At 45.9% G+C, this 17066-nt stretch overlaps 2 protein-coding genes and 1 pseudogene across 4 annotated transcripts; 2 read left to right on the forward strand and 1 right to left on the reverse strand.

Annotated features, from left to right (window-relative positions):
• The first annotated feature begins 2003 nt into the window (after window positions 1-2003).
• RBM8A (RNA binding motif protein 8A) lies at window positions 2004-3759 on the forward strand. Of its 2 annotated transcripts, none has more exons than XM_007977282.3 (6): window positions 2004-2132; window positions 2414-2473; window positions 2605-2682; window positions 2873-3009; window positions 3309-3445; window positions 3555-3759. In XM_007977282.3, exons 1-6 carry the CDS (start codon window positions 2066-2068, stop codon window positions 3598-3600), a joined length of 525 nt encoding a protein of 174 aa, XP_007975473.1. In that variant the 5' UTR covers window positions 2004-2065; the 3' UTR covers window positions 3601-3759. The 2 variants fall into 2 exon arrangements, with proteins under 2 accessions (XP_007975473.1, XP_007975474.1); XM_007977283.3 differs by having other exon boundaries at window positions 2608-2682.
• Window positions 3760-3855: 96 nt separating this feature from the next.
• LOC140709285 (gonadotropin-releasing hormone II receptor-like) lies at window positions 3856-9925 on the reverse strand (annotated as a pseudogene).
• On the forward strand, window positions 9858-16931 carry PEX11B (peroxisomal biogenesis factor 11 beta). Of its 2 annotated transcripts, none has more exons than XM_073008083.1 (4): window positions 9858-9979; window positions 10794-10909; window positions 11594-11795; window positions 15738-16931. In XM_073008083.1, exons 1-4 carry the CDS (start codon window positions 9924-9926, stop codon window positions 16141-16143), a joined length of 780 nt encoding a protein of 259 aa, XP_072864184.1. In that variant the 5' UTR covers window positions 9858-9923; the 3' UTR covers window positions 16144-16931. The 2 variants fall into 2 exon arrangements, with proteins under 2 accessions (XP_072864184.1, XP_007975479.1); XM_007977288.3 differs by having other exon boundaries at window positions 9889-9975.
• Window positions 16932-17066: the final 135 nt, after the last annotated feature.

The raw sequence follows: 17066 nt of genomic DNA on the forward strand, positions 1-17066 counted from the left end.
TTGTGGCACGTGCCTGAAGTCCCAGCTACTTGGGAGGCTGAGGCAGGAGAATCACTTGAACCCAGAAGTGGAGGTTGCAGTGGGCCGAGATCGCGCCACTGCACTCCAGCCTGGGTGATAGAGCGAGACTCCATCTCAAAGAAAAAAAAAAAAAAAAAAAGAATGAGGTCGAACCCAATATGTGAAAAGCTAGAGGAAGAGCACCAGGAACAGAAAGCTGCGGGGAGCAGTGGCTCATGCTTGTAATCCAAGCACTTTGGGAGGCTGAGAAGGGCGGATGACCGGAAGTCAGGAGTTAGAAACCAGGCTGGCCAACATGGCGAAACCCCATATCCACTAAAAATACAAAAATTAGCTAGGTGTGATGCCGCACGCCTGTAGTCCCAGCTACTCAGGAGGCTGAGGCAGGAGAAGACTTGAACCCAGGAGAGGGAGGTTGCAGTGAGCCAAGACCGCATCACTGCACTCCAGCCTGAGCGACAGAGACTCCCGTCTTGAAAACAAAAACAAACAAAAAAACAAACAAGTTGCAAAAGCCCTGGGATGAGAAAAAGCACACCACCGTTGGGCGAAAGTGCAAGGAGAGCTTCATGGGTGACGGAGAAGAATGGTGGTTGAACAGGTTGAAAACATAGGCAGAGCAGGCTGTGTGAGTTTAAAATTTTATTTTAAGTGCAGCAAAAAGCCAAGGAAAGAACCGGGTGCAGGGTTACACGCCTGTAGTCCCAGCTGCTTGGGAGGCCAGAGGATCCCTTGTGCCCAGGAGTTTCAGGCCAGCCTGGGTAGTATAGCCAGATCCCTCTAACAAAAAGGGTTTTTAGGCCGGGCACTGTGGCTCATGCCTGTAATTCCAGCACTTTGGGAGGCAGAGGCTGGTGGATCACCTGAGGTCAGGAGTTCAAGAGCAGCCTGGCCAACACGGTGAAATCCCGTCTCTACTAAAAATAAAAAAAATTAGCCGGGTGTGGGGGCGGGCGCCTGTAGTCCCAGCTACTTAGGAGGCTGAGGCAGGAGAATCGCTTCAACCCCGGAGGCGGAGGTTGCAGTGAGCTGAGACCGCCACTGCACTCAGGCTGGGTGATAGAGCAAGACTCCGTCTCAAAACAACAAAAAGGGTTTTTAGTAGATATGTAACCAACTGATTTTTAAAATGATCACACTACCTACGTGGAGAATAAATTAGTGTCTCCTAATCGCTTTGAAAGTTTATTTTTCGTTTTACTCTTTTTCACTTTTTTTTTTTTTGAGATGGATTCTCGCTCTTGTCCCCCAGATTGGAGTGCAGTGGCAAGATCTCGGCTCGCTGCAACCTCTGTCTCCCGGGTTCAAGTGATTCTCCAGCCTCAGCCTCCCCAGTAGCTGGGATTACAGGCGCACTCCACCACGCCCAGCTAATCAACCTCCGTCTCGGGTTCAAGCGATTCTCCTGCCTCAGCCTCCCGAGTAGCTGGGATTACAGGCAGGGAGTTTTATCTTAAAAATAAAAAATTGATATCTGTCTCACCAATCATATTGCAACCAGGTCTGTTAGTTTCCTGAAGAGAAATTAGGTGCTGCAGTACGTTCCAGAAGCAGCTCTTTATGCCCGTATTGCTGATCAAACTATTTTTTAAAAACGTTCCTATCATACATCACCTTGCCTCGGAACAGGGTACAGGCCTGGGATTTTTTGATAGAAAAAGGTGTCTTCAGTGCCCATTTCCCAGTTTGGGATGAAGAGACATAAAGAAGCCCTCTAATAAGGAAATTACGCCGGGCCTCACTGTTAATAGTACAGTATCTCTCAGCAGCTGCCGCGGTTAAGAGGAATCCACTGACTCCTGTAGTCTGCACCTCCCAACATGGCAGCATTTAGCTCGCGACCTGCTCAAGATGGCCACAGAAACACTTCCGGCGTCTTTCCGAACTAGGCCCGCCCCAATTTGCGTATTTTTACCGTGCAGAGGGAGGGATTTAGAGTTAGCCTTTGATTGGTCAGCTTGACTGGCGACCTTTCCCCTCTGCGACAGTTTCCCGAGGTACCTAGTGTCGGAGCGGCACAGACGAGATCTCGATCGAAGGCGAGATGGCGGACGTGCTAGATCTTCACGAGGCCGGGGGCGAAGATTTCGCCATGGATGAGGATGGGGACGGTGAGGACAGTGGAGGCGGCTGGGGGAAGCGGGAAAGGTGCGAGAGAAGGCTATAATAGGAAAATTTACTCTTTTCTCCCGGGTCGTGAGGATGGGAATCGGGGAACCGGGTGTTGGGAGGATTAGAGATTCCGCCCCCTTTAGGAGAAGGGAGGGCGTGACCGGGAAGGCACTGAGACTGGAGGCGGTTTGGGTCGGCTTGCAGACAGTGTCTTGGGAAAGAAACGATTGTTACAAATGACTGTCATGGTTACTTACTCTTTTATCTTCTGGGGCTCCAGAGAGCATTCACAAACTGAAAGAAAAAGCGAAGAAACGGAAGGGTCGCGGCTTTGGCTCCGGTGAGTGTGGGGAAAATGGGGTAGAGTGGCCTAGTAGGGCAGGAGCCCCGGGTTTTGGAGTCCCCACCCAACTCATAGGAACAATGGGAGAAAGGGGGAGTTTTCGGTGATCTCGTGTGTGTCCCTTATAGAAGAGGGGTCCCGAGCGCGGATGCGTGAGGATTATGACAGCGTGGAGCAGGATGGCGATGAACCCGGACCACAACGCTGTGAGTAATAATGGAACCTGTGAGGTATCCGTGTCTGTGGTAGTAGTTAGAAAGCGATAAAATAGTTAAGCAGTAGGAATGGGTTCAGAGATAGCTTAAACAATCTGAGTCCGCACTCACTCTACTCCTGTGAGCCTGCTTGAAGCGTTTCTCTCATGTACTAATACAACTTCCCCCCGTCCCCCAACAGCTGTTGAAGGCTGGATTCTTTTTGTCACTGGAGTCCATGAGGAAGCCACTGAAGAAGACATACACGACAAATTCGCAGAATATGGGGAAATTAAAAACATTCACCTCAACCTCGACAGGCGAACAGGATATCTGAAGGTATCCTAAGTGACACTTTATTGCCTCCTTTCTTTCATAACCCTTAGACAGCATTGGTAGTTCTGTGTTTGCTGTGGTTGGCCAAGAGCAAAGTTAAAATAAAATGACATTTAAAACATGGATATGTTTTGTCAGACACGCCAAAGAGACAGACATGTTGTATATATACAGAGATACATGATGTACATTCATTGCTTAAATTTTATAGATTTTTCTGAGTTTAGATTTGAGGAAAAAGATACTCAGTGCTGCTTGGGGAAATAGGAGGGTTTTCATATCTGTCTTTTTACTTTCCCCAGGGGTATACTCTAGTTGAGTATGAAACATACAAGGAGGCCCAGGCTGCTATGGAGGGACTCAATGGCCAGGATTTGATGGGACAGCCCATCAGCGTTGACTGGTGTTTTGTTCGGGGTCCACCAAAAGGCAAGAGGAGGTAAAATGAAGAGGGCAAACACTGGGTGAAGGGAATATGAACAAAACAGAATGAGGACGTAGTATTATGTCCCTCTAATGGACTCTTCTCCCTGCTTCTTTTTCCCTAGAGGAGGCCGAAGACGCAGCAGAAGTCCAGACCGGAGACGTCGCTGACAGGTCCTCTGTTGTCCAGGTGTTCTCTTCAAGATTCCATTTGACCATGCAGCCTTGGACAAATAGGACTGGGGTGGAACTTGCTGTGTTTATATTTAATCTCTTACCCTATATGCATACTATTTGAGTTGCGAATAAATGTTCCATTTTTGTTTTCTACATTTAATATTACTTTCCTATCGTAAAATTGAAAGTTCTAAAGCATAGTAAGGCTGTATGGATCATTGTGAAGATAATTCTAGGGACTGAACTCTATTTCTTTTTTTTTTTTGAGATAGAGTCTTGCTGTGTTCCCCAGGCTGGAGTGCAGCTGCGTGATCATAGCTCACTGCAGCTTCAAATTCCTGGGCTCAAGCCATCCTTCTGCCTCACCCTCCCTAGTAGTTGGGATTACAGGCACATGCCACCATGCCCGGCTAAATTTTTAATATTTTTGTAGAGATGGGGTCTTGCTGTGTTGCCTGGGTTGGTTATGTGAATTTCTATACTATATTATTTTGTTCCTGTATACTCTGTTAGGATCAGATAGATGTTATAGAAATGTCTTTTGTTTCTCCTGCACTTCTTGATGTCACAGTTTTTTGTACTTCCTGCTGTCTAAGGGCATGAATCTCCTGTTGGAGCATTCTCCCAGACCCTTCTTTAGAAGAGTCTATACTAAGTTCTTGGTGCCCTCTTCGGCAGCCAAAGGTGAAGGCCCCATAGAGGAGAGGATCCAGAGGAGCATTGAGGAGGCCAAAAAGGAAAAGGATGTGGCTCAGGCTGGGAGGGACTTCAGTTAGCATGGTGGGAGAGAACCAGTACCACAGACCCAGTAGGTAATAAGGTGTCCAGCAGAGGATGAAGGTCAGCAAGATAAGCAGGGCCAGTCTCAGGGCCCGGAGACAAACACGGGGACGATTGTCAAAGGAGCGGCGGAGGGCAAATTCACCAGCAGGGGCTAGGAATTTAGCAAATATACTGTAATTCAGAGTCTAAGCTTCTGAACTGAGTATAGGGTGAACTGATGGAGGAGCATAGCTAGTGACACAGAGCTTGCCTCCTACAAGGAGGAGAATGCTGCAAACCCTTTTCCCCTTCCCACCCTAGGACTATATGATCTCTTACCCCCAGGGATTATGATAGGAATGTGAAGCCACCCAGTCTACTTTAAGACTTGATGGTGTATAAGAATAAATAATACTGATTGCCTCCCTAGTCCCTGTCCAGCTAACTCAGCTGTTTATAATTGAAAGGATTCAACAAAATTAGCATCAGGTGCTAGACATATGGTTAGGATCTCACCACAGTTGAGTGACTGGTAGATAGCTATTAGGTAGGTAGATAAATGATGCTAGAGGCAACAGGTCTAGGGTTAAGGATTAAGGCCTGGGAATTGGAGTCTCACCATGGCTCCCCTTCCTTGTCTGAGGGCTGGACACACTGAGGACAATGCGGCTATAGCAGATGGCCATGGCAATCAGTGGCAGCAGAAAGAGGCAGCAGAAGGTGAAGAGGTTATAGGTGGTCGCTTGCCATCGAGCCTTGAAGCTGCCTTTGGTGACACACTGAGTGAAAGGGACTGGGCCAGCTCGGTGGACGGTATGGAACAGGAACAGCTGGAGTGGAGTTCAGGACTATTAGAACTGGTTCCCCTCACCACCCAGCCTACCCACCTATGTCATACTGTCTCCTCCCAATTCATCCTTAATTCCAAGTGAAGCAGCACAGTGCTGAAAAACAGTTCATCCATGGTGCCATGTTAAAGAGGTTGGAAATATGTCTTGAAAATCCTGTCTTCCTTTTAGGCTTGAATATGATGCTGAGCAGTAAGTTTGTTAAATCTTGGAACTTAATCCCACCTTCTCAAGTACTATTCTAACACTGCGCTTTGTAAGGGATGATATTTCTACCACCTCACTCATATTTTTAGCTGAAATGATTTTCCTGGTATGTCGGTTTTGTGGAAAAAAAAAATTGTGTAAAGTGGGTGCTGCCAAAATTCCAGGCCATTTTGCAGTGACTCTGAAGTGACCTTTAGTAGTAATAGTCTTATGTGCAGTAACTATAATGGTAAAGAATGTTAAATAATAAAATGTAACATTTTCCAAATGCTGTTGGGCTGCCCTTCCCCCTTTTTGTTAAATTGCTGGGTTTTCCAACTGAATCAGTAAAAACTATTTCCGTTTAGAGCTACAAGGTTAAAGTGCCTGGGTTCCAGTAATGCAGATTGTCACTATTAATTTGATAAAAGGTAAGCTCAGTAGGTATCAGATTCCTAGATACAAGGCATTTGGGACAGTGATTTTAGCAGACATGAGGGACATTTAGGAAAGATGAATAGTTTCAGCATAAGACAGAATTTTGAGAACTGTTTGGAGTTACGATCAGGCTACTCTGAGCTAGTTGGAAAATGTTCTTTCCTCTTCCCATCTCTTGCATTCATATATTTATAATTTGTTTTTGTTTTTGTGCTATGCCTAAGAAGTACGTGAGAATCGTGAGGAGTATAAAAAATAGTCAAAGCTGGCTGGGCGCGGTGGCTCATGCCTGTAATCCCAGCACTTTGGGAGGCTGAGGGGGGTTAATCACGAGGTCAGGAGATCGAGACCATCCTGGCTAATACGGTGAAACCCTGTCTGTACTAAAGATAAAAAAATTAGCCGGGCGTGGTGGCAGGCGCCTGTCGTCCTAGCTACTGGGGAATTCCAGGAGGCTGAGGCAGGAGAATGGCGTGAACCCAGGAGGCGGAGCTTGCAGTGAGCTGAGATTGTGCCATTGTACTCCAGCCTGGGTGACAGAGCGAGACTCTCTCCAAAAAAAAAAAAAAAAAGTCAAAGCCTACAAAAATAAGTAATTTCTAACCAACCCAATAGTCCCTAAGGACTCCTAAGCCCTTACCACACTAATGTGACATTAAATTTTTTATTTTATTAACACTAATATTTTAACTACAATTGCAGCATATGGGCAAGGCAGAATTTACCCACAAGGATACTAATTTGGAACCAAAAAATTTCACCTTTTGTACAAGTATCATGCGTGTCACAATCAGTTTGCCATTGAAACAAATAGAGATTGCAAATATTGTCAGATTGTCAGGCCATAAGAAAGGATGAAATTCATTTCCCATTGCATCATCTTGTGGCCCATGGATTTCAAGTGCCTTAGCCAAAATCATATAGCTAGTTAGCAGTAGAGCCCGAGACTCAGAAAAAAAACAAAGTAAAACAGGCAAACTGAAACAAAAAGTCTTCTAATTTCCAGTCCACATGTAAAATTTGCTTTATATAAACAAACCTAATTGTAAATGGCACTGTAGCAACAGGCTTCTTTTTAACACTTGGATTGGTAAAGGTCTTGTTTGCAACATATTAGAAGTATTATTTTTCTCTTTTTATCCCCCGCCGACAGAGTCTGGCTCTGTCGCCCACGCCAGAGTGCAGTGCAGTCTTGGCTCACTGCAGCCTCCACCTCCCAGGTTCAAGAAATTCTCGTGCCTCAGCCTCCTGAATAGTTGAGATTACAGGTGCTCACCACTACACCAGGCTAATTTTTGTATTTTTAGTAAAGATGGGGTTTCATCTTGTTGGCCAGGTTGGTCTTGAACTCCTGACCTTAAGTGATCCACCCGCCTTGGCCTTCCAAAATGCTGGGATTACAGGCTTGAGCCACCAGGCCTTTCTTTGTTCTTAGAAGTATAGTCAGACTAACTTCTAGTAGTTATATTTCTAATAATTGAGGATGTAAGTAAGGATCAAATCTTAAATCAGTATAATATATTATCATTCCAGAAACAAATCCTAGACCCTTCTTGGCCTCCTTCTAGACATAATTCTAATCCTACAGTCTCAGAGCTGCCCCCCAATCCCATGATAGTGATAGTGGTGTTTGCCTTGAAGGAATTGCTTTGTATTTAGCTTTTTTCCCCACCTAGATTTCTAGTTCCTTTTCAGTATTGGATTTGCTTTGAGATTTGATTAACCTAGTACTCAGGTTGAGATGCTCGCCTCTTTCCAATTTTAACACTCATTTGACAATAAAGTCAGTAAAAAACACAAATTTGGTTATGTCACTCTTTTTACTTTAGTGTCTCTCCACTGCACTCAGGATAAAGTACAATTTTATTATTTGTGATCTGGCTGGCTCTTCCCCTCTCAGCTCATTACTGACCATTAACTACTCCTCAGCTTTAGCAGCATTGAGATCCTCTATCCTCCATCTTCCCTAGCATTTCTCCTATTTTAATTGGTCTAACACCTATCTGTGAAGAATCAAACGTTAACATCTGGAAAGCTGTTCCTGACTGCACAGCTGTGTCAGACACCCTTCTCTGCTCCCCACCCCCATTGTCTTCTTTAGCTCCTTTAGCATAACACTTTTGAGTATACTATATTGTAAGTGCCTAATTTCTTTGTTTCCTGCGCTAGTCAATACATTTCCTGAAGGCAGAATTTTGCTGCCCTATCCTTAGCAAAATTTGAGTGGCCCTGGAGATGCATATTACTTTTTGAATGGATAAATGAGTGTACCACAAAGTTTTACCCAAACCACTGACCTCACTCTCTTCATAGACCCCATGTATGTTTTTCTGTTCTTCTTCCCTGCCCCAATCTGAAGGAGGTGAGATTGGGAGGATGCAAAGATGCAGAAGCCAAGTGTAGTAAAACAGATCTAATGGAGGAGGCACAAATAGAGGATACTGCTTATAAAAGGCAGGCTCTTAACAGATGTAAATTAACATGCAAATAATCTTACAGAAGAGAGCAGAGGTAGCCGGGCAGGGTGCCTCACGCCTGTAATCTCAGCACTTTGGGAGGCTGAGGCGGGCGGATCACGAGGTCAAGAGATGGAGATCACCTGGCCAACATGGTGAAACCTCGTCTCTACTAAAAATACAAAAATTAGCCGGGCGTGGTAGCGGGCGCCTGTAGCTTCTCGGGAGGCTGAGGCAGAAGACTTGCTTGAACCCGGGAGGCGGAGGTTGCAGTGAGCCGGCAAAAAAAAAAAAAGGCAGGGGCTTACTCTCCGAGAATTAATGGCTAATGGCCCCCAAGCGCGCCCTTTAACTCATGCTACGGACCCAAATCCCTGTCCTGCCCAGTCCTGAGTCCTAGGTCACTCACCTGGGGCAAGGCAAGCAGGAAACTAAGTCCCCAGGCTGCCCCCAGAAGTTTCCTTACACCTGAACGGGATCCAAGCGGGTTGAGTACTGCTGCCTGGCGGTCCAGTCCAATGACCACAGGCAGGCAAGCTGCAGAATACATGGCCATTAGTTTCAGGAACATGAGTGTCCGACATGCGATGTCCCCGGCCAGCCATTGAACAGTGATATTCCAGGTGGCATCTAGGGGCATAACCACAAAAGTGACTAGTAAGTCGGCAGCTGCTAAATGGGCGAAGAGTGTCCTGACCGGAGAGGGGCGGAGCTGGCTGGGTTGCGGCCGTGTCACTGACCACAGGACGGCCAGGTTCCCTCCAGCCGAAGAAACAAACAGCACAATGGTCACTCCCACTCGGACCTTGGCTGCTGTCGAGAAGGTGGGCAGCTCTGAGCCCTCCACCGCCACTCCTGATCCAGCCCAGGCCTCCTCCCCCACTGCTGACCCCCAAGGGGTGCCGTTGCCTACAGACGTGGTGGCCTGGAGAGAAACTGAGGAGGAGGCAGTGTGGGTATGAAGCGGTTAGCTTTGGCCACTGATTCTTCGCCCACCTTTTCAGGATCTGGAGCTGATTATTGCGAATTTCGTTCACTAAAGCCTCTGCTTCTGGAGACTCTCCGTCTGTTCTGGAGGAGGTCACTTGTCCAACTGTCAAGGTTCTGCAGGGAACGAAGATCTGGTACCAGTCACGCTCCTTTTTCCTTGGAAAGACCAGCCTGGGCTTCGGGTCTCTACTGCCCTAGACCTCTTTAGCCCTTACAGCCCTGGATTCAGTCCGAGCCTGAGTGCATGTGTATTTGGGATGTTCTGCCGGGCGCACACCTATTCCGGCCTCCAAGGCGTGGAGTTCACTGCGGCGCTTTCTCGCCCCGCCCCGACCCCTGCAGGCCCCGCCCTTGGTCCTGAATATTTAAAGCAGAATGTGCCGCTGGAGGCGTGCTGGGGAGTGGTGATCGTCTGATAAGGAGACCCTCTGACAGAGACACACACAATAATACGCAGATGTAGGCGCAAAAGACACGCGTTTCGCGTCCTGAAATTCCGCTTCGAGGGCCAGCTCCACTCGCTTTCTTTTCTGATATTGTTTGTCCCTCGCGAGGCACCGTTGGGTCGCGCAGGAGGCGTGACTAGGGGCGGGAAGTGGGGCGGGAGCGGGGCCGCGGAGCCTGGGCTACCGCTGTCATGGACGCCTGGGTCCGCTTCAGTGCTCAGAGCCAAGCCCGGGAGCGGCTATGTAGGTGCGGCCCGAATAGGAATGGGGGTGGGGCGGGGGAGGGATGGGCAGAGGAAGACTCTAGTGAGGCGAAGTCAGTTCAGGCTATAGGGGGGTCAAGAAGGGTCAACTCTGGCTACGGGGGCCCGAACGGACCGTGAGGCGCAGATTTGAGCCGCTGTTGAGGAGATGATTCCTTTCCGCTCGCGGAAGAGATGGGGAAACTGAGGCATGAGTGGGTCAGCGGGGAGGCCACTCAGGGTTGCTGTGTCCACATAAGACCGACAGTGTTCTCACTGAGCGGTGATGGAATGAGGAGCATTCACCCCACGGTGGATAGCCCTGGACTCTGCCCCCAGAGCTGAGGAGGCACTCCCAGTTTCCATGTCCCCCCGCCGTGCTGTCATTCGGGAACTCCTCTGCGTCCGTCCTGGCGTTTGGTCTCCATTCAGCTAGAGGGCCTTGAAATCTCTTAGTTCACCTATTCTGAGGAATAAAATGCCCTCCAACTGTCTGCCTCCCCTCATCGATCACATACATGCTCACGCTGATGTGCTTGTGATGGACCCCTGCGGCCTGCACTGGCCCCTTCAGGCCTCATCATTGTCAAATCTCTTATTTGCTCAGCATTCAGTAGTGCTCCCTACCCCTTTCTAGACTCTTTTTTCTCCTTATGCCTTTTCCTTCCTCTGACCTGGAGAAATGGTGAGATATGGGCATGGAGGAGGAAGGGGAGTGGTCTCAAACTGGGAAAGGGGGAAGTCTGTGCCTTTTGGAGGATAATTTTGAGCGGAAGGTAAGGGAGGTCTCCACCTTACCTTGCCTGCCCTCTCCTCTAGGGCCGCCCAGTATGCTTGCTCTCTTCTTGGCCATGCGCTGCAAAGGCACGGAGCCAGTCCTGAGTTACAGAAACAGATTCGACAGCTGGAGGGCCACCTGAGCCTTGGAAGAAAGCGTAAGTAACTCTGTCTTTCCTTTTATCCCCCAACCCTTCCTCCATCCCCAGCTCTCCTTCCTTGGTCCCTCCTTCCTGTACCCTCTCTGCCTGTTCTTCCTTCTCATTTGGCTCTGCACTTACCCTCTGCATGCGTCAAGTTGAGATAAGAGAGCAGGGGTATGGAAGTAATTAGGAGGACTGGAGAGAATGGGGCAAGTTTGAGAAAACTAAACTGGCACAAAAATTAAATTTGAAATTGAAAAATGAAGTGTTTCTGCTCTTTATCTTTTTTTTTTGAGACAGAGTCTCTCATCCAGGTTGGAGTGCAGTGGCCCAATCTCGGCTCACTGCAACGTCTGCCTCCCAGGTTCAGGCAATTCTCCTGTCTCAGCCTCCTGAGCAGCTGGGACTACAGGTGCCCACCACCATGCCTGGCTAATTTTTGTATTTTTAGTGGAGATGGGGTTTCACCATGTTGGCCAGGCTGGTCTCAAACTCCTGACCTCAGGTGATCCAGCCACCTCGGCCTCCCAAAGTGCTGGAATTACAGGCTTGAACCACCGCGTCCAGCCTGTTTCTGTGCTTCAAAAAAATTGTTATTATTATTGCTCAACTTTTGCCTTCTTGCTTTCTCTGTTTCTGTTTCTTGCTATCTGCCTCTCTACTTACAAATCCTTGCTTTCCCTTTCTAATCTTCACAAGTTCTACGCCTGGGTAACTCAGCAGATGCCCTTGAGTCAGCCAAAAGAGCTGTTCACCTATCAGATGTTGTCCTGAGATTCTGCATCACTGTTAGTCACCTCAATCGAGCCTTGTACTTTGCCTGTGACAATGTCCTGTGGGCTGGAAAGTCTGGACTGGCTCCCCGTGTGGATCAGGAGAAGTGGGCCCAGCGTTCATTCAGGTTTGATATCCTTTTCTCCTTCAAGATTTTTTTTTTTTTTTTGTAGTCTGTATATTGCATAGCTTGTCTTATATGAGGGAAAGATCTCTTAGGATCTTTCCACTCAAGTCTTGATCAGTCACTTGGCTTCCAGTCTTCACTTAGATCTTAAACTATTGGAGAATATCAAATGGGGGGAGATGGAAGACAGATGATCTTCCATAATGAATGACTAATATTGTGCAAGGTAAGATATTATATCACTTTAATTGTGCTTCTATACCACAGGTTATTCCCCCTCACTACCTGCTTACTCATTCATTCCAAAAATATTTATTAGATGCTTACTGTGGGGCAGGGGATAAAACAAAGAGCTAAACAGGTAATGTGCCTATGTGCCTGCTCCCATGAAGCTTCCAGTTTAGTGGGGGAGTTAGATACTACAATGAATAACTTCTCATATATATTTGTGGGAAAGTATGCGGTATTATGAAAGAATATCACAAGGGGAGCTAATTTAGATTGAAAAATCGGGAAAAAACTCTTTGAGAAAGCAATATTTTAGTTCAGACCTGATGTCTGAGTAGGAGGAGTTAGACAAAGCCAACAGTAGCAGAAAAGACATTTCCAAACAGAGAAAATAGCACATTCTAAATAAGGCTTTGAACTAAGACTTCAGGAAATTAGAGAAATAGAAAGCCAGTGTGATTGACAGTATTGAATCCATCAGTTCAAATTTGAGAGGTAGACAGACACCAGACCTTTCATACAGGGCCTTTTAGTTAATGCTTGTTTTATTTTATCCTACAATGGAACATTATTGAAGGATTCTGAGCAGGGAAATGACATGATTCAAATTGTGTTTAAAGGACATCTCTTTCTGAGATGTTGAAAATGGATTGCAGGCCAGGCGCAATGGCTCACACCTGTAATCCCAGCACTTTGGGAAGCCGAGGTTGGGGGATCACGAGGTCAGGAGTTCAAGACCAACCTGGCCAACATGGCAAAACCCCGTCTGTACTAAAATTACAAAAATTACCCAGATGTGGCGGCGGGCACCTGTAATCCCAGCTACTTGGGAAGCTGATGCAGGAGACTTGCTTGAACCCGGGAGGCAGAGGTTGCAGTGAGCTGTGATGGTGCTATTGCACTCCAGCCTAGGTGACAAAAGCAAGACTCCATCTCAAAAAAAAAAAAAAAAGAAAAGAAAAGAAAATGGATTGCAGTGGGACAAGAGAGGAGGAGATGCCCTAATATGAGCAAGAGATGACGTTGGCTTGGACAAAGGAGGTAGCTGACAATGAAGGTAGAGAGAAATACGATGTGGGAGTAAAATTCCCTAACATACTATCTGTATTTGTTTTTTGTTTTCCTATGATTGTACTTTTTCGTTATATTAACCTTGCTTTTCCCTTCATCTTTCTCAGTGATTTACAACTATAACATGGCTTATGATGTATGAGGGATGGGAGCAGAGGCATGGCTGGAGCAGTATGGAAAAGCAACTCCCTAAAGGAGTCTATATGTTATATTTATTCATTTCATCCAACAGATACTTACTGAGCTCTTACCGTATGGTAGGCATCAGTCTACATACAGGGGTACAGTGGTTAAAGACAAACAAGGCCTCTGCTCCTCTGGAACTTACCTTGTAATGGGATGAGATAAACATAAATAAACAATAAATTAAAATATCAGATACTGGCATGTGTTATGCAGGAAATTAAAACAGGGTTATGGAGTAGAGAGTAACTAATTCAGTGCTTTAGATTTAGGGATAAGGGAAGGCCTCTCCGAAGAGGTGATATTTAAGCTCATACCTGAAAAGCAAGAAAGAACTAGCTATGTGAGGATTTTGGAGGGAGAATATTCCAGGTAGAGGGAATAGGTAGTGCAAAGGTCCTAAGGCAAGAACAAGCATGATGAAATTAAAATGTATAAAGAAACCAACATGGTTAGAGCATAATGATTGAAGGAAAGAATGATACAAGGTAAAGTTAGAGGGGTAGGGACCAGATGTTGAGTCCTGTAAGCCTCTCTAAGGTATTTATATTTTATTATGAACGTGATAGGAAGAAAACCATGATGAGCTGTGTTTTTTTGTTTGTTTGTGTATTTGTTTTTCTTTTTTTTTTTTTTTGAGATGGAGTCTTGCTCTGTTGCCCAGGCTGGAGTGCAATGGTGCAATCTCAGCTCACTGCAACCTCCACCTCCCAGGTTCAAGCAATTCTCCTGCCTCAGCCTCCTGAGTAGCTGGGATTACAGGCACGTGCCACCATGCCCGGCTGATGTTTGTATTTTTGGTAGAGACAGGGTTTCACCACGTTGGTCAGGCTGGTCTCAAACTCCTGACCTCATGGTCCGCCTGCCTCGGCCTCCCAAAGTGCTGGAATTATAGGCATGAGCCACCGCGCCTGGCCAACCATGGAGCGTTTTAAGAAGGGAAGTAATGATGTGATTTATGTTTATGCTAGCTACTATATGAAAATAGATTGTTGGAGGTGGGGCAAGAATGGCCACAGTGAGACCAGTTAAAACACTAAAGCAAAAGTCCAGAGAAGAGATGTTAGTGGCTTAGAGTATGGCGGTGGGGTGTGATAGAGAGATGTGGTTGGATTCAGGATATACTTTGAAGGTAGACGAAGTTATTGAGTACAGACCACCATTGTCAGATTGGATCGCAAATAAAAAACATGGATTTTTTTACTGAAGAAATTTATAATTTAACACATTTGGCAATTACCTAAACCTCTGGCCCCCCTTTGTTTTTTTTTTTTAAAGAAATAGGGATTGGATTTAGATCACCTTTAATATGTTTGAGTCTCTGAAACAACTGAAATTTGTTCTTTCAAAACAAGTTTGCCTTGTTATAGGTCAAGTAGAGAGAGAGAGAGAGAGAGTGTGTGTGTGTGTGTGAGTGTGTGTGTGTGTGTGTGTTGCCAAGTGGAAAATGAAGTTTGAGATTGACCTTGGAAGATTTCATGATGCTCATGAAGTTTAAAACAGGATCTTAAGGTGCACATAAACATGTACTAGTTATAGAATGGTGGGAGGACTTTGTTTCTTCATTTTTATTGGGACATAATTGACAAATATAAATTATATATATTTAAGGAGTTATAGCTCGATGTTTGTACATGTATGTTATGACGTGATCACCACAGTCAAGCTAATTAACATATCCATCACCTCACATAATTACCTTTTTTCTTTTATGGTAAGAACACTTAAGATCTACCCTCCTGGCAAATTTCAAGTATACAATACAGTATTGTTAACTATGGTCACAATGTTGTACATTAGATCTCCAGAACTTATTCATCTTGCATAACTGAAACTTGTACACTTTGACCAATATCTTCCCATTTCCTCCACTCCCCAACCCCTGGCAACCCCCATTCTATTCTGTGCCTCTATGAGTTAGCCCTTTTTTTTTCGATACAGAATCTTTCTTTGTTGCCCAGGCCTAAGTGCAGTGGTGAGATCTTGGCTTACTGTAACCTCTGCTTCCTGGGTTCAAGCAATTCTCACACCTCAGCCTCCTGAGTAACTGGGATTACAGGCACTGGCCACCACACCTGGCCAATTTTTGTATTTTTATTAGGGACCGGGTTTTGCCATGTTGACCAGGCTAGTCTCAAACTCCTGACCTCAGGTAATCCACCTGCATCGGCCTCCCAAAGTGCTGGGATTACAGGCATGAGCCACCATGCCCGGCCTTATTTTAGCTTCCACCTATAAGTGAGATTATGCAGTATTTGTCTTTCTGTGTCTGGCTTATTTTGCTTAGCATAGTGTCCTCAAGGGAGGACATTTCTGATAGGGATAATAGCATTCACTTTACTTCTGATGATCTAATGTGTCATCTCTTTGTGCTACAGGAAAAGAAAATGTGAAAATGTGATGTTGGATATGTTAAGTAGGTATCCATGCCCTTACTGACCCTTTTGCTCTGTGTATCAGGTACTATTTGTTTTCCCTCATCATGAATTTGAGCCGTGATGCTTATGAGATTCGCCTACTGATGGAGCAAGAGTCTTCAGCTTGTAGCCGGCGACTGAAAGGTTCCGGAGGAGGAGTCCCCGGAGGAAGTGAAACTGGGGGACTTGGGGGACCAGGGACTCCAGGAGGAGGTCTGCCCCAGCTGGCTCTGAAACTTCGGCTGCAAGTCCTGCTCCTGGCTCGAGTCCTTAGAGGTCATCCCCCACTTCTGCTAGATGTGGTCAGAAATGCCTGTGATCTCTTCATTCCACTGGACAAACTAGGCCTCTGGCGCTGTGGCCCTGGGATTGTGGGGCTTTGTGGCCTCGTGTCCTCCATCCTGTCTATTCTCACCCTAATCTATCCCTGGCTACGACTCAAGCCCTGACCTTCTGGTACAGGATAAGGAGGGGACCTGAATTGGTGAGATGGAATCTTAGATCGTCCCCCATGTACCAGCCTCATTCGAATTCTACTCTTTGGTTAAAGTTAGAAATTCAGAGATTTAGGGGTGGAGGAAGAGCTTTGGGGAAGATGAGGTAAGGAAAGGTGACTCGTGAAGTTAATAGGATGTCTCTAATTTCTAGATGTGCCTGAGCTTCTGTTCTTTTCCTCTGTCTTTGTCTGTGTCTCTCTTGAATGTATTTACTTTGTGTCTGTTAAGTCTATTTAAGGTTCTGTGTCTATGCATCTCTCTCTCTCCTTCTTTTTTTAACCTTCTCATTCTTCTATCCAGGGATTTATCAGCAGAATTACTTTTTGGTAGGGGAGGTATAAGGTTTGGTCTGTAAGGTTTTAACTGCCTTCTTTTTTCTCACAGAGGTGGCTTATGGCAGATTTTTCCTCCTTCAAACTCCAAACATAATTTTTAATACTATGTGCCAGTGGACTCTTCCCTCATATCTCTGTACCACAAGTGGTTGGATGTTTCCTCTTCCTCCCTCATGTCTACCTCACCAGCCTCACTCATGATTTGGCCCTTATCCTTCCTTGTACACATACCTTCAGATTTCTGCTTATACTTTGATTTCAGAGCTTTATTCCCTAGTCAGTTCCCTAGTGTAGTATCTTGCTGTAAATCTTGTACAATAATTCTGTGTAAATAGCTGTGGCCTATGCCAATAATGAAGAGCAAGCCTTTCAGGTAAGCAAATTAAAGTTCAGTTTGCTCATCAACATTTAGTCTGGTCCCTCATTTTTTGGTCATTTGAGGCCCCTATTCCTGTCACTGTGGTTTGGGTTTTTCTTGGGATTAGCCACTAATGTCACCCACATTATTTTTATTGAGCACCTACAGTATGTAAAGCAAAA

Source organism: Chlorocebus sabaeus, chromosome 20, assembly GCF_047675955.1.
Source record: "Chlorocebus sabaeus isolate Y175 chromosome 20, mChlSab1.0.hap1, whole genome shotgun sequence".
Classification (NCBI taxonomy): Eukaryota; Metazoa; Chordata; class Mammalia; order Primates; family Cercopithecidae; genus Chlorocebus; species Chlorocebus sabaeus.